General features: G+C 39.4%; 1 protein-coding gene across 3 annotated transcripts in view; it reads left to right on the top strand.

Annotated features, from left to right (window-relative positions):
- The window catches only part of TNKS (tankyrase), a 183,766-nt gene that overhangs the window by 159,497 nt on the left and 1,683 nt on the right, over positions 1-22,586 (top strand). Inside the window, exons 22-27 of one of the 3 annotated variants that reach the window (XM_060136739.1) lie at positions 39-136; positions 306-380; positions 1,097-1,202; positions 1,797-1,983; positions 4,711-4,867; positions 22,504-22,568. In XM_060136739.1, coding sequence (XP_059992722.1) covers positions 39-136; positions 306-380; positions 1,097-1,202; positions 1,797-1,983; positions 4,711-4,867; positions 22,504-22,560 — 680 coding nt within the window. In that variant the 3' untranslated portion in view covers positions 22,561-22,568. Of the gene's footprint in view, positions 1-38; positions 137-305; positions 381-1,096; positions 1,203-1,796; positions 1,984-4,710; positions 4,935-5,048; positions 5,817-11,426; positions 12,161-22,503; positions 22,569-22,586 lie in introns of those variants that run through there. The other 2 variants (XM_060136738.1, XM_060136740.1) reach the window with 2 other exon arrangements.

Here is a 22,586-nt window from a genome sequence, read left to right as displayed (position 1 = left end):
GGACCTTTGTTTAATATGCTAATTTTTCTCTCCTGCAGGCACCAATCCTTATTTGACTTTTCACTGTGTTAATCAGGGAACTATTTTGCTGGATCTTGCTCCAGAAGATAAAGAATATCAGTCAGTAGAAGAAGAGGTAATTGTACATGAAAATTTTTAATTATCTTTTCCTGAAATCTGTGCTGAGTCTTAGACTCATCAGTGACACAATATAATAGAATTGAACTTTTGAAAACAACAGGAGGAATGTCTTCAGAATTACACACTGGCGTATTTTCAGAAAGTTACTCTCTTTTGTTCTATAGATGCAAAGTACAATTCGCGAACACAGAGATGGTGGTAATGCTGGTGGCATCTTCAACAGATACAATGTCATTCGAGTAAGTTTTTAAAATTTCAGGGTGAAAATTGGATTGCACAGCTTGCCTGAATATCAAACATAGGCTGGGGCAGCTGGCGTTAGTGAGGCAAACATGGCGATAAGACTCCCAGCTCAGCCACTAATTTGGACCATAGCTGACAGTAATTTCCGTTATCACTATTTCAAAGTAGCATTAAAGGCCTGGATTTTCAATCAATTTAATTGAGTCAGTGTTTATATCAGTATGCATGTATCTCTTAATCTCAGTATCTTATTTATAACATGGAATAAATGACTGCCATATGCTTTTTTTCAGAGGGATGTCATGAAGATGAATAAAATCAATTGAGAACTGGGTTAACCCTTTGGGTTAATGGACCTATTGAAATTACACCAGTGCACATCAGAATTACCTGGGGAGCTTTTTGAAAGTACAGATTTATAAGCCCCTGTATCCTGAAATTCAATAAGTCCTCAGTTGATTTTGAGGTATAGCTAGGTATGGTGCAGAATAACAAACAAAAACTGTAGCTGAAACTTATGTCACTAAAAGCCAGAGTATTAACTGAATTACACTGGCCTGGCAACTTTATCGTTTTTAAATAATGTTTTAAGCAAACAAAACATAAAACAAGTTGAACCTCCCTAAAGGAAAACATACTTCTTATTTTAAATCATAAACTACCAATTAATAAACATTTCACTAATTCACTTCTTTCTTCCTCGTCCTTAAAGATTCAAAAAGTTGTCAACAAGAAGTTGAGAGAGCGATTCTGTCACAGACAGAAGGAAGTGTCTGAGGAGAATCACAACCACCATAACGAGCGCATGTTATTTCACGGTGAGTGTCCCGACAGTCATTATCTCTCTGGGCGTTTGCAAACTCCAGTAGGGTGAAAAGCCTGTGTTACTGACTATATTAGTGTTGTGTTAAAAATGGTTTGTTCTGATTTTTTTTTTTAACTACATGTTGGTACCAGCTTTCTAATGCATTACATGTTAGTACAGGCTTTCCAAGGCATGTACAGTGAAAATAATTTATCTGAAATTGTCTCAGAACTTAAATTGCACACTGAGCCATCTAGATAGTGAAATACTCTTTTTGTTGTAGTTTAGCATAATTGTTTTAGTTTATTAGATTATCTGTTTTTGCTTAAAGTAGGACTGGGTGTAAAATAATCTGTATCTTCAAAGCCACGTTGTACCTTGCTATCTAAAATCTCATGCCGTCTGCAAAATCCATATAACACCCTTGCTATGGGTCCCTGATAAGATTCTAGTACATGATAATTTATGTAAGTAGACCATCTTACAAAATAAACTTTTCATTTAGGCGTTATTAATTAGTATTAATCTGCCAAGTGCAACTAGTATGCAGCTAATTGAGATTCTAGAAAAGTGCTCGAAACTGATCTTTCTGTCTTTATATTTTTAGGTTCTCCTTTCATTAATGCCATTATTCATAAAGGGTTTGATGAGCGACATGCATATATAGGAGGAATGTTTGGTGCCGGGATTTATTTTGCTGAAAACTCTTCTAAAAGCAACCAGTACGTTTACGGAATTGGGGGAGGAACAGGCTGCCCTACGCACAAAGACCGGTCGTGTTACATATGTCACAGGTGAGCATCTTGCCTTCTGTGTAATGGTTGCTGTCCTCAAGTCATGAACCAGATTGGTTTCTCAGGCTCTGCAGAAGTCACAGGTCATCCTCAGTCTTACTCCTAATGAGTCAGACTGTTTTGGGGTTGGGTAGGAATAGCTGATCAGCCCCTGCCCCAATAGGAGTAGTGACAACAGAGCTGACAGCAGCGGCAAAAGCTAGTCATAGGTTACAGTGAAGCTCCCTCCATTTTGGCTTTCTCCCTGGGTTCCAATTTCCTTGCTTCAGATTCAGAACAAGGTTGAGAATTATTTCTGGAGAACAAAGAACCTCTAACTTCAGTCACATTTGAACTAAAGTCACATTTGAACTAAAGCACATAACTTCTATAAACAAGTAGAGCCTTTAATTTGCTGACTTGGCTAGTGATATTTTAAGGCAGGGTATATAATTAGTTAGAAGTCCAACCTCAGAATATAACTTTGGAATTAATAGTAAACAAATGAATATTAGCTTTTTAAATGGGATTTTAAAACTCAGAAATTTGAGAGAATGTTATAAACTCTCAGAAGTCAGTGAAAAAAATACCATTCCCTTTCCTGTCATTGGAAAAGGTACAAAAAGAATTGTGCTGTACAAAGATTGCAACTTATTGCATTTCTCTTTAGATTAACCAGCTGCATTATTTTTGCAAAGTCAAGTTAGTAAGATACCTTGTAATCCAGTTGAAACCTCAGAAAGACCCATATAACCATGAAATTCATTATAGTTGTTCATCTTAAAACTTCTCTCTCTGTTTCGTTGTGAAAAAAATTGTAGCCATCAGCAGTTCTAGGACAGATGCACTATGTCCAGAAGAAAACTTCTTTCTATTAAGGTCGCTGTGGTTAATAACACATAAAAATTCCCAGGGATATATAATTGCAGAAATTTTCCTTTGTTGCTTCAAACCTAACTCCTAAATAACAGTAAAAGTGAACGTAGATGTGGATTAACAGTTGCTTATTAAAATTAGACACACATGTTTATGTCTTGGCCAGGATTTCCTAGAAAACAGAGCCTGAAGCAAAAGCTTATGAACTAGCACTTTCCTGGCAAGTGCAACCTCAGGGAAGCAGGAGTGAGGGCAAGGAAGTGAGGCGGAGAAAGAGGCAGAGCAAAGACCGGGAGGTGCACCGGTGAGCTGGCCACGGTTTCATAACCAGTGCAGTCGGTTGCTCAGTCCATGAGACCTGGACTCATACGGTCTGAACTGTTACATCTCAGAGCAGTACATCATGGGGAAAGAGAGCTGAATCTATGTGCTGGCGCCTGTCTTGCGCTGGTCAGCGTTTGCCCCACAGGGCGTTGGTGTCCCCCCTTGGGGCCGCTGCATCTGCAGAATGCACACACAAGGCACAAGGCAAGCCGGTGAGCGGACGCGAGCTAGTACCAGCCTCGCGGGCCAGCCGGGCAGGTCCTGCATCTTCTTTTGTCTCCACAGCAACAGGGGCACCCTGGGGCAGGAAGCAAAAGGCAGAAAGCGAGGGCCTGTCAGGTCAAGCTTTGAGTGACATATGGACACTGGGAGTAGCCATGGCAGTGGGCCCAGCGGGCTGAGCGGGCAGAGTCCAGTGACACTGAGCGCCACCACAGTGTGGAGATAGAGCTCAAAAAGCTTCCTTCTAATGCAGATCCAAATGTTTTCCTATGGGACCTACAAGAGGATACAGTTGCTGCCAAGCCAGCATCCCAGAGGGTCATCAGTAGCATCACACTAAAAAAGCCAGCCCAGGCAGGACTCAATGAAACTGGGTCTGGCACAGGTTTTACTCAGAGTAGTATCTGATGAGTCACAATGCGAATATCATACTCCATTACTAAAAATAAACTATTTGATTGAATAACAGGTATTTACAGTTAACAGTGTGACCAATCTTATAGCGTAGTTAAAATATTTATTAAAATGTTTGTTAAGGGTTTGCAAACTTTTATTTTAAAGAACTACAAAGTAAGTTTTTTAGGCTTTGCAGGCTGTATGATCCCTGTCACAGTGACTCAGCTCTGCCCTTGTAGTACAAAAGCAGCCATGGTCGACATGTAAATGAATGTGTGGCAGTGTGTGGGAATGTGTTGCAGTATGTGTTCCAGTAAAGTTTTATTTACAAAAGCAGGTGGCAGACTAGATTTTGGCCCATACTTTGCCAACCCCTAGTTTATATAATACACTTTCTTTCCAATCAATCTTTCTTCTCCTCTATAATATTTAACAGCTGCCCCAATTCATGTTTCACTCAGGTAGTATAATTTCCAGACATACAGTTAAGCTAAGTATTTTTATATATAACCCCCTTTTATTATTATGTATCTCATCCCAGTTTTTGCTTCTTCATAATGAGTAATAAGCCTAATCTTAATTTCAGATGCTGCTGCTATCTGCTTATTTTCTTCACTTTCTTCCTATCCAGCCACATGCATCCTTCCAGAAGACAGTTTTTGCTAGTATTTGTCCTTTTTCCACTAGTCAAAAACTTGCCAAGTGTTTTCTATGATTGATTTTTAAACCACACCAAAATTTTAAATGTTAAGTATAACTATTGAGCCTGCTAACAGCTTATAGTAAATCAGTATATCAAATCTTATCCTATTCCTACTCATAAAATCAAAAGTGACATTTACATTAGCTTGCCTTATATTAACTGCTTTTGAAAAACTCAGTAAAGCTAACAGTTATGTCATTCTAAGATTGCTTTCCTTTTTTCTTCAGACAAATGCTTTTCTGTAGAGTGACCCTTGGCAAGTCCTTTCTGCAGTTCAGCACCATGAAAATGGCTCACGCTCCCCCAGGCCATCACTCTGTCATTGGGAGGCCGAGTGTGAATGGGCTGGCCTATGCTGAATATGTCATCTACAGAGGAGAGCAGGTATGGTGCTCGTGGAATAAGCATGACCAAGCTACCATAAACAGTTGATTCAGAATGCAGAGACCACGTAAGAGTTAAAGAAAGCCATTTAATGAAATATCCACCACATAGTTTGATAGCATTAGTTGATTCAGTTCAAAATGAGCATACCAAAATTCTTTGATATCATCTTTATACGTAGATCCCATCATTCACCTGTCAGCCAGGTAATACAGTGTAAACAAGATGGTGGCTGAGAAATAAAGGTGTGGCGTCTCGTGCAGCTCCTGTGGCCTGCTGTTCTGAACTAATGCCTCCGCGTGGCATGGAGAGCTAAGAGTAGCTGCCATTCAAAGATCTTCGTGAGGTACTTGCCACAGGCTGGTCACATGAGTTGATCAGGGCACTTACACAGAAGAATAGCTTTCTGAGTCTTAAAGCTACAGTACATTGAATTCTGCCAAATGCTTGAGGCTCCAAGATAAAATTGTCAACAAACAGGAAAACTTTCTATCATTTTCAATCCAGGCCTTAACTCTCACAATACTGCTAAATGCCTACTAATTTGTCTAGAAACAAAAACCAATTTGTCTGAACTTAATTAAATTTCAAATGGATACTTTAACTACACTGTTAGAGAAAACTAAAAAAGGAGAAAGAAGAAATTAACTATATACAAGTAAACTATGAAAACGATTTTCTTATATGCCAACAATCTTGGGCCGGGTCAGGTGTGGAGTAGGGGGAAGAATTGCAAACAAATCCTGGGTTTCATTTAGTAGATCTGTTGATTGTGGTGGTTTGGGCAAAGCATTGAAACTCTTTTAGCTGTATTCTAGGATTGAGCAAATGAGTAAATGTGTTGATGTGTTAATTTTGGGAGCTGGGTTCTCACTGTGGAAGAAGAGACATATAAATGTGGAATGGGGGAAGGTAAGAATGATGCTAGGGACGGACTGAAATTGGACATATCGATATGAACTGATGCTTTCTAGTATTTGTATGTTTGTACACATGTAAATAATATGTATGTATAGGTATATGTGTAAGAGGTATATAAGAGATATATGTAAGCATGAGTATATATGTGCATGTATTTCTTAGCACTGTCTGCTGAAAGCAAAGAAACCCCAGTAGCAATAAGCACACCTAAAGCCCAGATCTTGGTCTCCAATACCAACCCCCACTAAAAGGAACTTTGGAGAAACAGCTAATTTCAGGGCTGGAGCAGAATAGGAACAAGATGAGCCCAGAACAACATCTTGTTATAACAGAAAGTAATGAAGTGCTCAAAAGCAATGATGGGAGCATGTCACAAGGACTCAGAGCTGGCTTGAAGTGGCTCCCACTGGCCAAATCTGGGATAGTTTGAACATCAGAATAAGTACAGTAATAAATTTTAAAACATTGGAAAGAATACGAATTTATGTTTCTATACTGATAACAGATAGATAAATAAATAAATGAAGGGGAAAGGAAGGCTTTGCTTACAGTAGAAAGCCAAGGGCAGGTGGTAGATAAGGAGGGAGTACTAGATTTGCAGCCATCATGGTAAAGATTAGATCAATGGATGCTAAATGTAGGGGATAATTTTGATACGGAGAGGAGGATTGTGCATGGTCTTCTTATTAGTTACAAAGGACGGGGAGAAACCCACAGTAATTATACTTTGGAGAAAGGGGGCAGTACCTTGCCCGGATGATCAGAATTAACATCACCAATGAGGGACAGATACACACAGAGTGTGCCTCCAGATGTCATATTCTGAGAAGAGCCAAAATCATCTACGCAGTGTTCCAGCCAAGATTATGACCTCAGTCTAATCAAAATGAAGAATGCTCTATTAAAAAAAATGGAGGGGAAGACTGGATTCTTCAAATATGTCAATGTTATAAAAGAGAAAGGCTTTGCAAACTTTCAGATTAAATGAAACCCAAGAGACAGGACAACTAACTTCAGATTCTGCCCCCAAATTGGATCTGGTACTAGAAGAGAAAGGACATTATTAGATCAACTGATAAAATTGAAATATGAACAGTAGGTAGATAAAAGTATTATGTCAGTATAAAATTTATGTAAGAGAATATCCCTATTCTTAGGAAGTAAATACTGGCATATTTAGGGATAAAGAACCATGATGAGGTATATTACTTACTCTCAAATGGCTCAGGGAAAAACGTAACTGAATCTGTCTGTCTGTCTGTCTGTCTGTCTGCCTAGTATATATAGAGGTGGGAGAAGTACACATGATAAAGCAAATGGGATAAGTAAAACCTTTACAATATTTGGATGTAGGTAAAGGGTATACAGGTATTTTAGGTACTAGCTTAATTTTTGCAACTTAATACGTTTTGCAGTTGTTTCCAAATAAAAGTTTAAAAACTACCGAAGAATAAATTTGTCAAATTTTTCTGTTTAAATCAGAAACTCCCTACTTCTAGAGAAAACACTTTCACTTTGACTCAGTAATTCCACTTTTAGAAATTTGTTTTAGATATAATCAGTGATGATCACACCCAAAAAAAACCCTACAAGAAGGTTCATCGCTATGTTGATTATCATAATGAAAATTTTAAACAACCTAAATATTCAACAGAAAGAATGATTTAAATGAATGTTAGTATATTTATGTGCCTGTGATTTAAAAAGTATATTTACATGGTATATGCTAAACACAGAATCAACCAAAACATAAGAGCAGTTATCTCTGAGTATTGAGATTATAGGTGATTTCAGTTTTCTCTACCATATACTTTTCAAGATTTTGTAAGTTAGCTATGGGAAATAGAATTTCTTTCACGTTTGGGTGGAAAGAAATAATAAGGGATACTAATAATAGGTTTACATTTGTAGTGTTTGCTCATCTTTCAACCATTTCCTAAGTAGTTTGACTTGATAACTTGTTTAGATTCCCTTGCTAAAAGAATTTTAGAGAATGATGTGGTCCAAATCATATTTGAAAGAAAAAAGTACCTTGAAAACTGAAATGTGTGTAGTAGCTGTTTTGTTTCAGGGGAGCATACCTGTGCTTCCATATCCAGGTGCTTCCATATCCAGGTGCTTCCCACATGGACAGTGTTTACTCTAATGTCTACTAATTATGAGCAATTTCTCCTGATTTATGGTGGACTTTTCCTTTGGTAACTTTTCTTTCATTCCCCTTAGTGATACCTTAAATCATCTTTCACCCTTAGTATCAACACTTTCAAGAATACGTAAATTCAGAGGGTTGGTTCGAGGAGTATTATTTATTTATTTATTTATTTTTAAATTATTTATTTATTTTTGGTTGTGTTGGGTCTTCGTTTCTGTGCGTGGGCTTTCTCTAGTTGCAGCGAGCAGGGGCCACTCTTCATCACGGTGCGCGGGCCTCTCACTGTCGCGGCCTCTCTTGTTGTGGAGCGTAAGCTCCAGATGCGCAGGCTCAGTAGTTGTGGCTCACGGGCCCAGTTGCTCTGCGGCATGTGGGATCTTCCCAGGACAGGGCTCGAACCGGTGTCGCCTGCATTGGCAGGCAGATTCTCAACCACTGTGCCACCAGGGAAGCCCCGAGGAGTATTATTTATTATTGGTGGGATTATTTGTTTCTTTGGAATTGAAAAGATGTGTTGAAAATTAACTACACTGTGCTTGAAAGAAAAGTAGTTCTGATTTTAGTGTATGACTGGACTTAGAGTATCAGGAATTTTTTTGTGCGTTGTACTATAAGCTTCACATTAAATTAGACAATAGAAGAGGTATTCTCTGGTCATTGGCCGCTTCAGACATGTGGCCAGTTTTACTGAAATGATACGAACAATGCAGAGTTACGTAACTTGGAGAATAGAAGACTACACAGTGATTTGTAGGATGATTTTCAAATACACAAAATCATTCAAGGGAGCATGTTTCTTCACCTCTGTGGAGAATTAACTGAAAGCATTTGAGTTTAAGTTGTAGCATTGAGGATTTGGGTTAAGAAGAATTTTCTGAAATTCAGTTACTAAAAGTGGCTGTTGAATCTTTTCTTGTAGGTACTTTAAAAATATGCTCTATGCTTTTATAACCAGCATGGGTTTAAAGTAAGACTTGACAGGAAATCATGTTTGTTGGTCTATCCTGGGCCCTTCTAGTCCTGCAGTTTAGTAATTCCCTTGCCTTAAATCCCTCTGGACTTTGATGTGATTAATTCCTATCTCAGTCTGTACACAGAAGCAATTCAGTAGCCTAATCAGTAGGAACCAAGAGATAAGGACCTGTAAGTCATTCATACCATTAGCATCTTAGAATCTGCCTAAAATTTACATGTGTTAGGAATCTCCTAAGATAGTGTACTACCAAAATTCACATGCTTGCATTACCGATCCCTTTGCTTAAGCAACTTTTCTGCAAGCAAAAGGATGTATCATACAAAGTATCATAGATATTAAATTTCATTGGGACAAAAGGAAGTAGGAGTGAGCTTCACACTCATTTTTTTTTTTTTTTTTTTTTTTTGGTGGTACGCAGGCCTCTCACTGTTGTGGCCTCTCCCGTTGCGGAGCACAGGCTCCGGACGCGCAGGCTCAGCGGCCATGGCTCACGGGCCCAGCTGCTCCGCGACATGTGGAATCTTCCCGGACCGGGGCACGAACCCGTGTCCCGAACCCGTGTCCCGAACCCGTGTCCCCTGCATCGGCAGGCGGACTCTCAACCACTGTGCCACCAGGGAAGCCCCACACTCATTTTTGACACTTAGCACATGCTCACTGGGGTTAGTTTTAAATTCTTCTTTTTCTGTCTGGCTTATCTTCCCAAACAAATGGGAAACTTCTTGACAGCAGGTTCAATATCTTACCCTAGAGTGCTTTGTATGCACTAGATGCTCAATATATGTGTATTGGTGATGAATAGATAATTTTCTTGACCATTAAACTATCTGGTTGATTAACCAGTTTTTTTCCATTTTTCCACCAGTTTTTGAGCCTTCCTAGATTCTTTATACCCAACTCTAGAATTAGCAATAGATAGCTAACCTACCTTGTAACTAAAAACTAAAATACCGTTTAAAACCATTTCAACAATTAAGCAGTGTTCACATTATAATAAAATAAAACTACAAACTATTTAGTTATTGCGCTCCGGATTGGAAAGTCAGGAGTAATGAGGATTGTCAGTCTTAGTTATTCCAACTACGTGTACTAAATATGGAGACCGTTGCTGTTTTAGTTATTCCAACTACGTGTACTAAAGATGGAAACCGTTGCTGTTCTTAAGTCAAACCAAAACAGACTGGAATTTTGGAAAAGAATATTATGAGTGATAATGGTTCCTTACATGAATAGAAACAGTTATAACTTTTCAAAACATATGTACAGTTTTTGTTTTTTTAATCCTTACTGAAACCTCTTCAAGAAGAACTAGTCTTTGATGAATGAGAATAATAATGTTAATAGTAATAACTAACACAAACTAGATTTTTACTATGCCAAACCTATTCTAGGATCTTTGTGTTTAATCCTCACAAAAATCTTGGTGTCGTTACTGTTCCCATTTATAAATGAGGAAAGCGGAGGCACCTGACATATAACAGTTTCTGCAGAGGTGTAAAATTATAAAGAAATAATTCAATAAATCTATCACATGTTCATTTCTGCATTTTAACTAATAAACAGTCCAGTTTTTTTAATCCTTCATTCTTTCCATTATCTTACTCTCTCTAGGTCAGCATTCAACAAATTATTTGGGGGCCCCAAAACACTTACCTCACCAAAGAGTACTATTTTTCACCCACAGACCACTCTGAAATATTGAGTCGAGTCTTATCATTATGTTAGAGTTAGGGGTGACAGGTTCCTAGGTAGTGTACATGGCTTCACCCTGCCCCCCTTCCAGCTGCCTTTGTAGGGACTTCTGGTTTGTAACCACTTCCTGGTCAGGCTTCGTCTTCCCACCAAAAAGTGCTCTTCCCACTGTAAGCACCGAGCCTTCAGTTTTACTACAAGAAAGAAGACACAGAAGACGAGGGAGTACAGGGGGTGGAGGCTCTTCATCAGAGTCATTTTCTTTCCTGTAAAAATTGCCTTTAACTAGTCAACTTGTAAAAATCACCTCCAAACTGTTGCCTCTGAGTTACTGGTGACTCAGCACACGTTGCCTTTCTTCCTCCTCACTCAGTGGGTTACATCATCATCTATGATTAATTTGAAATCAGTTCAGTGAATTATTCTGTCATGTAACAGACTTTTCTTGAAACATGCTATGTGACGGCACTATGCTAGGTGCTGTGAGAAAGAGATTTTTTTCTTGCCTGAGTTTTCCTGTTTATGGCATGTGGCTGTCTAGTGAGGGATAAATATAGTGTGACCATTTTACAGTATCCAAAAGTAGAAATAACATTATAACAATTCTAGGATTATAGGATTTACACAGGTGTACATACAGATATGGAGGCGGACCTCCTAACTGTCCAGGCACCTGTGTATTAGCTGACCTTCGTAGGCTCTTGGGTGTACATAGAGTACGGGTTATGATCAACAGACTCTGAGGCTTCCACGTTAAGTCGGGCTTTAGTATTTTAGCTGCCCAGAGGGTGACGTGTTTTGCTTCCTGTCCTTTCCAGGCATACCCAGAGTATCTCATCACCTACCAGATCATGAAGCCGGAAGCTCCTTCACAGACCACGGCAGCTGCAGAGCAGAAGACCTAGTGAATGTCCACTGGTAAAGGCCAGATTGGATTTAAACCTGGGACTGGATGACAGTGGATTGTTTTCAACAAAATCAATATTCTATAAATCCCTGACAGCCTAGAAATAAGCTGTTTGTCTTTTATAAAGCATTGCGATAGTGATGAATATAGTATGAGTAACTGATACATACTCAACTGCTACTGTTCCCTTTGAGGAAATGTTTACAGGGGCGGCCTTTTAACATATCTCAGGCTCATTTTCATTGTAGTTATCCATTGCTAAGACAGGATTGCTTCAATCTAGACTTGGAAAAAAAGAAAACATAACCAGTACTTTCCCAAATGTTCACAGTTCACACACTACATTTGCTTCGCTATATATGGCACATGTATATAGTAAATATACACATACGACAGGTTCATTTTTCGTTTTTTCTGAACATTCATCATTCACTTTTTGTTGCTATCGTTGTTGTTGTTACTTTGAAAATGAGCCGAGCCTTCTTGAGGATATTTTGCACAAAGTCACACTGACTAAAATCACTAGTGATGTAACCCAAGCTTCTGGCTGAGCAAGGCTTAGTTTCCACTTTTTTTTTTTTCCCCACTGATTTATCTTGTATCTGTACTTCTTATCAACGTAAACTGAGATGGAAAGGAAAAACACCACGTTTCAGTTTCCTTTTATTGATTGGCCAGTCTTACAAGGGAAAGGCACAAACATCAACCTGATTTAGGAGCTCCCAAGTTCAGAGCAGTCGAAGCCAACGAGAGCCACTCGCACTTTCCAACTCAGGCCTTCCTCCGACGTGTTCAGGACGGTGCTGGAGGGCCAGGAAGAGCCCAGCCAGCGAGAGGCTTGAGTGATGCTGTTGTGACGTTCAGAGGGGAGACCGCCAGGGAGGCCCGTGAATCCAGGAGAAGCAGCATTACGACACATGAGGGGCCTGTGGTGCGATAATAGGACCGCAGAAAAGGACAACGAGGGCTCGTCACAGAAAACACGACTTCTCTCCACTTAACCCGCACCACCAGAATTGTCGCCCCCAAAATTAGCTGCCTTATTTCCAAATTCAGTGGAATTATTGTGCTGCATTAGAGTCTCAAAACAATTACTTTATTGTTTCTCTAGTTTAGAAAGATGGGATTCAAATCCTGTGTAGTCACTAGATAGGCACAGATGCAAGAACTTTTTTGTTTACTCCAGATTTGGGGTTTATTTTGAGTGAGGTGCTTCCGATAGTTTGTGTAGGTCCCTGCACTAAATTTTTGAACCATTTTCTCAAACTTCTTAGTAGACAAGGAGAACAAAAATGGAAACCAAAGCTCTTTCAGTTATTTTTTAAATGGAAGTGGAGAAATAACCATACTGTTTCTTCCTGAAATCACTACTTTGTTTTGCTTTTTTTCTCAACATTTGTCAAGTGCACATTGTTACTTGTAAAAAATTATCCATTACAGTTCTCACGCTTGCCCTTTTCACCTTAACTGAATATTGAATTAAGTGCATTAACTTACTTACTTTGACATGCTATGCGTCTACTCAGCTTCGAAGCAAAAGTAATATAAATGTGATGGAAAAAAGGAAAAACAGTGTGACGCAAACTTGCCATTTCAACTTAAAGTCCTGAAAACTAACTTGCTTGTTTGTTCTTTGATACAGGCTGATTAAGCTGTGACCTCATTTAATCTCCTGAGGAAAAATAAAATGGTTACATGCAAAGATTCTAGAATAGGCTCTTAAAATATACATTTTGCTTTCCTTTTGGCTTGAGTCCAATGCTAGAACTAGACATCGGGAACTAGTCTTGAGTTTTATAGCTGAATCTTGCATGGGTCCTCAAAATTAAATCAAGAATTAGCCTCAGTTGTTGCTTCTATTGAAGTTTTAGTGACCCAAGCTGGGTGTTTGTGTCTTGGCTACTTGTTTAATAGCACTAGAATTCCACATGAAGCTCTCAAGTTTGATACCCATTGAGGGCTTTTTTCCTCCCTTCCTTCTTTTTTGCTGTGTGTAACAGTGGGTTGAAGGAATTGGCATCTGTGTAGTTTTCAGTAGCTGTGAAAGTGTATATTACTTGCCTCCCCAATTAGATATAGTTTAAAATGGTAAACACAGCTGTGATTTTTAGTTAAATAAAAGGGTTAATATGGTATAGATCCCAAAAGCTTCATAGCTTCGTTAAAAAGATAAGCCACTACCCAACTGTGGTTATTGTTATTTCCATCCTACTAACTAGACTCACGGATGTACCAGCTTTCCCTCGGCCCTACACTTGGGAAGGTAAACTGTGGCTCAGTATTTAAACCGCCAGTGTTACGCTTCTGATGTCCCGTGTGCCAAGTAAGGGTACTGTGTGTGAGGAGGACATTTGCTGTACTTCTTGTCTCGTAATGATTCAAGTATATAGTAGTTCTTGAAAGAATGTGTACATATTATTCATCTGCTGAAGAGAATGAGTTCATTGATGTCTCACAGGAGCCAAATACATTTTTTCAAAACTTGAAAACCAAAGGTCATCATGCGTGCATTCAAGTTAGCAAAAGTTGATTGCGTTTGGAATTTCCACCCGTAGCAGTGTGAAAAACCCTTTGGAACTCAAAAGCATGGCTTTAAGTTCGGCTAAAATGCACTTAATTTCTTGTATACACACTGTATAGAAACACTAGCAAGTGAGGACTTCCAGTGTGGCCTCCCCTGAGTGGCCCCTCTGTTTCCCAAACCATATAGAAGAGAGAATCCAGACGCCTCCACCGGTTCCACCACAGGTCTGACATCAAAGGGCTTCTAGACCTGATGGCCCAGTTTGCTAGCTATTGGCATCAGTTAAGTGCTCTGGACTGGACACTTTCTCCTTGTACTTGGCCTCCTTCCCTTCTCCCCAGATTGCTAGTCTGGAATTATAATTAGCTCCAGCAATTACCTTTGACCCCTCTCATTTTCCTCCTTTCTCCATCTTGAGTCTTGCGTATGGCGACCGTACCTCTGTATCCACTTCGCAACTAGAACTGGGTATTAAGCCTCATGTGCTCTGCTCAGAAGATTCTGCCACTTTGTCAACAAATGACAGCATGGAACCCAGAGTTTTAATTCTATGCAAAATAATAGCAGTACAACCAGGATTCTTCCTTACCTTTTCCTTCTTGGAATTTGGAATCTCTAGCTTTTCGGTAACATAAGTAGAATAAACAGTATTAGGATGTTTTTGTGAAATGGCACCCTTGTGCTCGTTTGAACTTGATGTTAGTGGCTACAGTAATTTCCCTTTGCTCTCAAAATAGCGAAGTGCATTGATATATGCAGAGAAATGCCTGAATGTGGCAAATTAAGTAATATAGATGAATATTCTATTATTATAGCCTTTGTACAAAAAAATAAACTTTTGGTGTATGCTGGAAGACAGCATTAGAATACAATGAGTTGTCTATGTTTTTCTCTATTTCAGTAAGTCTCCCACCTGCACAAAGGTTATTGGCCACTGCTTACCCTCCCTTTTTTTTTTTAACATGTTTATTGGAGTATAATTGCTTTACAATGTTGTATTAGTTTCTGCTTTATAACAAAGTGAATCAGCTATACATATACATATATCCCCATATCCCCTCCCTCTTGCGTCTCCCTCCCACCCTCTCTATCCCACCCCTCTAGGTGGTCACACAGCACCGAGCTGATCTCCCTGTGCTGTGCGGCTGCTTCCCACTAGCTATCTATTTTACGTTTGGTAGTGTATATATGTCCATGCCTCTCTCTCACTTTATCCCAGCTTGCCCTCCCTTTTAAAACGTGTGCACCTTCTGGATTTCTGTAATTGCTTTCAAACAGAGATGGTATGTATTTTTAAGCACCTTTCCCCCGGTGTGTCCAGATCCCATTTGTATGATAATCTGTGATAAACAGCCTTTTTTCTGTGTTTTCTGTTGGGCAGTTATCTTGCATAGAGCTATAGATTTTAGTCATTCAGGCAACACTCAAAACTGACATAAAGATAGGGTTTCATGTGTCAGAAATTTACTTAAAGACTGAAGCTAAACTTCTTTGTTGTCAAATCAGTGACAGAGAAATGAAAAGACAGTGATTGTGAAGATAATATTTGCGCTTTGGCTGGACACGTCTAGCACATGAAAAGGAAATGCATTTAAAAAAAAAAAAAACCACCCTAAAAAGTTGAGGCTTCTTCAGATACTTTGTGAGTTCTGAAATTAATAGACACTCTTTCTTCTTAAGAAAGCCTTAACTATGGCAGAAACTTTTTAACCTTTTATATCCTAATAAATACAGAGTTGTAATTCCATTTCTCAGTGTGTGAAAGGTGTCACCGAGTTGGGTGCATCTCCATGTATCTCACACCTGGTAAGCGTACTTAATGAGAGTCTGTTTCATAAGTAAGCCTCCTGTACGTGCAAAGGAGCTGAGAGAATTGATCCATCCCAGTTTCTCTACATCTGAACTTCCTCAGCTAGCAAATCTTCTGGTTCAGAGAAATGCTAGAAAGGTTTTGAAACCCATTAAGTTTTGTGCATGTGGGGATTAGCAACAACTCATAAAGTGATACCATGTAGAATTTGGGTGTTGCACAAGCTGATTTTTAATCATTTTAAAATATAAACCACGGTGATAAGTGAAAAGCAGTAGGAAACTAAAGATTTTATATACTAAGACCAAACGTGCTCACGATGTGACCAGTTTTAAACATCTGCCAGAGGGTTGTGGCTCCTTTGAAATAACGTTCACACAGTAGAGATGATTGCATTTTGACTCTTCATTCTTTCGTGTTTTCTTTTGCGATTTACACTTTCACATCTCCACACGCAGCCCACCACCCATCTTTTCAAACAGATTTCTCATGCTCTAGAATGCAGAGTGTTCGGTTATTTTTCATCTGTCTGCCCTTTGTTGCAGGCAGCCCTTGAAGCCCCTTGTTGATTCCTAGCATTTGCAGAGAAATGTAGTTAAACCCTGGTGGGGGGGTGTCTCTCCCACACTCCCAGGCCCCTCCCAAGGTTCAGGATGAAAAGCTAGAGGACGCAACAGTAAAAATTAGAAAAGAACCAAAATCTTTAAGGCTAATAGCCTAGACCTAGAAGATGACCTTGACTATATAACCAGTGTATTCATTACACAGAATATTTAAACTCTTCATGTGCATAGAATACCTGCCTCTGCTTTCACTGTGTCAAGCTCACCCTGTCTATGTGGTAGTAGTATTTGTCTGATACCTACAAACTAAAAAGGTACTTTTACCAACAAGGTTTCTCAAACACATTACAAAACCAGCTTTGAGGAAATCTAGAGTGTTTCCTGGCAACAGCATTTGGAGTAGTAACTGTATTTTCTCATTGTGATGTTGGTCTGTGTACGTAACCAATGTAGTGACTCTTTGGTTCATCATTGGTGTTGTTTTCATTTGTAGTCTCTGTGTGACCCACCAGTGGCAGGGGGTTCCAAGCCCCTTTCCTTTCCTTTTTGCATTTGTCTTTTTGTAGAATTGCCAGATAAAATACAAGACACCCAGTTAAATTTGAATTTCAAACAAATAATTGTGTCTCTTAAGTATGGTTCATGCATTATTTGGCATATATTTACTGTAAAAAAATATTATTTATCTGAAATGGAAACTTAACTGAACATCCTAGGGGTTTTGGCTTTGCTTTGTTTTGTTTTACTGAATCTGGCAACCCTATCGATTTGGTTGTGGAAAATTGCTTTCAGCACGTACATTCTTCTAGATTTCACCATCTTTCACGTGGAATGGCACCTTTTCCCCCCACCCTCTACTTTCCAAAAGAGGGCATCAAGGAATTCAACCTGCCTGCATGGTGGGTTTCTATTTAAGGCATCTTTATGATTATATTTAACCAGTAATTGTGCTTTGGCTAAATGTCTAACTTACAGTACTTGTAATTGTTTAATATTCAATAAAAACATTTTTAAAGTTTACTGTATGTGGGTAGCAGTTAGCTCTGAAGCGTTTTCATTTGCCTGTTTGTTCCTTTCAACCTGACCAACCTTAACGCAACTGACCTAAAACTGTCGGAAAATACGGATAACAGCTCCCTCTCATCTTCCTAGTGAGACCTGTGTGAAGGGCCTTAACCTCACCTCTGAGCCCACATGGGAGTCACTGAAATACAGCGCTAGCAGGAGAAGCACAGCTGCCTTTTAGAAACATCTCCGCAACGAATCACACCGACTCCCAGGGCAGCTTGAGGGGCAGCAAACTCCTATCCCTGCCCCCCTCCTCCTATTATACTGGGGGAGGGGGCGGGGAGCGGACTACCTGCCTGTGATGATACTGCCTTGGTTGCTGGGCCTCAGGTTAGAGGCAGCACACCCTATTAACAACACTTGTAAACCTTTATCACTGGGCACGGTTCACTTTCCTATTACTTTATAATCATAAGACAGTTACAGCGGGCCTCCAAGCTGAAGGAGGACCTGGCATTATATTGGGAATAATAAGAGGTCATCTGTTCCCATTGTTGGGACCTGGCTGCCAGATGTGCTGCTTGGCATCTACTCCGAAGACCTGGACCTAGAACGAGCAGAAGTGGAAGGGGGTGGTGTGTGACTTCATTTGACCAATCCCCACCTGCCCTATAGGGCTAGTAAAACGTCTTTATGTAAGATAATGTGTAGGTGACATGTTCATTTTGTTAGTACGATTCTTGGCATACTTTACGTAGCCAAGGACTGATTAGAAAAGTAAGTCTGTTCATCTCCACTTTCATAATTCTGCTCACAAATCAGGAGTACGTGGTACAAAGCATAAGATAAATTCGGTGTTTGGGATTAACAGATACACACTACTATATATAAAATAGATAAACAAGGACCTACTGTGTAGCACAGGGAGCTATATTCAATATCTTGTAATAACCTAGAATGGAAAATAATCTGAAAAAGAATATATATCTGAATCACTTTGCTGTATACCTGAAACTAACACAACATTGTGAATTAACTATATTTCACTTTTTTTTTTAATGGTTTAAAAAAAAAAAGATAACCACGCCATGGATGCAAATCTGCGGCCGTATGAAGAGGCTAGAGTTGTCAAGAAGCCATGGCTGCCCTGGGCCACTAAAGTGCTTCACAGCTCCCAGGAAATTCTATGGGGACTCTGGTTCTCTACTTTTCTATCTACCAAGTAGGAACACTTTCTGCCAAATAGTTATTTAATAGGAATATTTGGAAGATATACAAGATAACACAAATCAAGTGCTCTTGGGGTCCTAGGAGAAAACAAGTTTAACCATGAGAGGCTTAGGCGACCAGGTAGTCTGTTAGTGCAACAAGTTTGCTGAAAGACCGTGTAGGATGAAGACACCACCTCTGCCCTCAGACTGCCTAAGTTCATGGCCTGGCTCTGCCACTTACACACCATGTGACCTTGGGAAGCTCCCAAGGTGCCTCAGTCTCCCCATCTTCAAAATGAGTCTCCTCCTACTACTAGTTCAGAGAGTTGCTGTAAGAATTAAATAGTGTTTTCTGCTGGACTGGAACCCAGGTACTAGAGAGTAGACCTGGACCTCCAAGACACACAATGAGCAGCTGCTGATTTAGGTTGTGGTTAACTAGTTCTCTCTAAAAACAGAATGCTCTGGTGTATTTCAAAATGGTTCCTTTCTCTCTCCCACTGCCCAAAGCACAAGGAGATTTTTCTCCAATATTTACTATTCGAGCTCCTGGAAATAAATCTCACACAATTGTAGTGGACCCTGATGACTGTGCCCCCCTGGAGTTTTGAACTTAGAGTTGTCCACATTCAGCCTCCAGCAATTCATCACTTACAGTTCTTGTTTTCCTTCCAGTACTGGTTCCCAGAGAAGTTTCTGCTCATGAGTCTCTGCTCCAGTAAATTGTTATTCTCTGTATTCGCCTGTCAAATTCTCCAATCCTGGGGACAGCAGTTTCCCCTGTGTCCTTACCACTCTTACGTATCCTAGAAAAGTGGGTTTTTCAGCCTGGGTTTTGATGTGTTGTTAGGAGTAGCACCTTCCAAGCTCCTTACATCAGAACTGGGACCCCCAGACCACCATGACTTCTTAAAATATAACGCTAAAGGCATGATCTATGACAGAAGGAAACTGATACGCTAAATTTTTATTAAAATTAAAAACTGTTCTGCAAAACATACTGGGTAGAAAATGAGAAGATAAGCCACAGACTGGGAGAAAATATTTGCAAAAGATAAAGCATTGCTATCCAAACTATACAAAGAACTTGTAAAACTCAATATTAAGAAAATGAACAACCTGAGTAAAAAATAGGCCGAAGACCTGAACAGACACCTCGCCAAAAAAGATAAACAGATGACAAATAAGCATATGAAAAGATGCTTAACTTGTGGCATTAGGTAAATGCAAATTTTAAAAATGACATACCATTACACACCTATCAGAATGGCCAGAATTTGCAACACTGATGACACCAATTGCTGGGGAGGATGTAGAGCAACAGGAACGCTCATTCATTGCTGGTGGGCACACAAGATGGTACAGTCACTTTCGAAGACAGTTAGGCTGTTTCTTACAAAACTAAACATACTCTTACCATAAGCTTCAGCAAAAGTGCTCTTTGATATTTACTCAAAGGTGTGGAAAACTTATATCCATACCGAAACCTGCACACAGATGTTTATGGCAGCTTAATTCACAATTGCCAAAACTTGAAAGCAACCAAATGCCCTCCAGTAGGTGAATGGATAAATAAACTGTGGCATATCCAGACAGTGGAATATTTATTCATCGCTAAAAAGAAATGAGCTATCAAGCCATGAAAAGACATGAAGGAAACTTGAAAGTTAAGTGAAAGAAGCCAATCTGAAAAGGCTACAGTCTGTATGATTCCACCTGTATGACATTCTGGAAGAGGCAAAACTATGGAGACAATTAGAAAAGTGGCTGCCAGGGGTTTGGAAGGGAGAGAGATGAGTAGGTGAGCGCAGAGGGTTTTCGGAGCAGTGAAAATACCTTGGTGATACTGTAATAGTGAATACACGTCATTAGACAGTTATCAAAACCAACAGAATGTACTACACCAAGAGTGAACCCTAATGTAAACTGTGGGCTTTGAGTGATTGTGACGTGTCAGCATAGATCCATCAGTTCTAACAAATGGACCACTCTGGTGGAGGATACTGGTTAAGTGGGAGGCTGTGCACGTGTGGGGCAGGCGTGTATGAGAACTCTCTGAACTTTCTGCTCAATTCCACTGTGAAACCAAAACTGCTCTAAAAAATTTAAGTCCATTTTGTAAAGAGAGAGAAGGATAGAAACATGTACAGTCAAAGTGTATACATACATACTTTCTCTTTTCGTTGAGAGAGGAGACATAGAGATGCACATGAAGAAATAAATATTAAATAAAGAAAAATAGTTAATTAATTTTGACCTAATTCCTCCTTTGACTTCAAGGAGGTGAATAGTGTAAACATATATTAAAGAAACCTGGTATTTCTAATTAGTTTAAAACTGGGGCGAGGGACTTTCCTGGTGGCGCAGTGATTAAGAATCCGCCTGCCAATGCAGGGGACACAGGTTCGAGCCCTGGTCCGGGAAGATCCCACATGCCGCGGAGCAACTAAGCCTGTGTGCCACAACTACTGAAGCCCGCACGCCTAGAGCCTGTGCTCCGCAACAAGGGAAGCCACCACAAATGAGAAGCCCGCGCACCGCAACGAAGACCCAACGCAGCCAAAAATAAATAAATAAAGAATAAATAAATACATAACTGGGGAGGACAGAGGGAAAAAGCAAATATTCTCTATGTTTCCTCCACTTTGAGCTCAGAACCCGGTTTTGTAGACCAGTGCTCCAAAGTTCAGACCCTGGAGAAGCGTGAGGAAAAGAGAACAGTTAGCCAGATAAATCTTCTCCCAGGCACTCACTCAGTGTATGACATTGGAATAGAACTGATGTTCCCTTGCTTGGCACTGGGGACCAAGCTACAAGGTGAGCAACTGTGTTCTCTATCTAAGTATTCTTTAAAATAAGACAGGAGAGTGTTTACAAAAAGAATTGAAAGCAGGGACTCAAAAAGATATATATGTTTTAAACTATTATAAGCAATAGTCAAAAGACAAATGACAAACTGGGGGAAATATTTGCAATTCAGACTATAGACAAGGGGGCTAATCTCTTTCATAGAGAAAGAGTTCCTGAAAATCTGTAAGATAAAACAAATCAGGTAAAAGTTATGAACACACGGTTGCTAGAAAAAATACAAATGGTTCTTGAATATGTAGAAATTGTGCAATCTCATAATAAAAGAAATGTAAGTTAAAATAATAAGAAGTTAACACAAGTTACCTCTCAGATTGACAAAACTCAGGAATTTTTATAACAAAGTGGTGGTGAGTGTTTGGGTAAAAAAGCAGTGGGTGGGGGAGAAGTTACATAAATATAAACACACTATACCTTCATGTGCTTACTCATAAATGATTCTCCCAGAATATCTTCTGGGTGAGTATGTCAAAATCTGGTAACACTGGTAAACACGGGTAACCTGGGTGTTGAGAGATAGTTGAGAAGGAGGCGTTTTATCATATACACGTCTATATTTTTAAAACGTCTGATCTGTGTGAATAAATTAGCTTCATAAAGAAATTAGGAGTGAGTCAAATCATTTATCATTTGACTTGAGGGGATTTCCACAATACATTGAGGGAAGCAAGATGCAGAAAATTGTGTATCGTAGGATCTTGTTTTTATAAAGCAAACAATACCAAATAAAATCCCTATATGTAGTTATACATGTAGATACATGGTATATGTGCTTTATACCATATAATACAATACATTATATTGTATACAACTCTATGAGCGTGGAAAGATAAGGAAGGACACGTGATCGTTAACAGTGGTTGTCTGCAGAATCTGGTGGAGGGAGGGAGGGAGCTAAGTAAAAAGAAAGTATTCTTTAACAATATGGCTGACATTTTTGAAAGAAATAACTCTGTGTGGGTCTGTGTGCGTATATATATATTTTTTTATGTCTTTCTGTCTAGAACATAGAACAAAGAAAGAAACATCACCTGCAAGCCACAAAGAAGTATAGAACATGAAAGCATGTGTATGTATATATGTATGT

This window comes from Lagenorhynchus albirostris, chromosome 21, assembly GCF_949774975.1.
Source record: "Lagenorhynchus albirostris chromosome 21, mLagAlb1.1, whole genome shotgun sequence".
Classification (NCBI taxonomy): Eukaryota; Metazoa; Chordata; class Mammalia; order Artiodactyla; family Delphinidae; genus Lagenorhynchus; species Lagenorhynchus albirostris.
The sequence above is the reverse complement of the archived record's forward strand: the minus strand, read 5'-3'. Positions and strand labels throughout refer to the sequence as shown.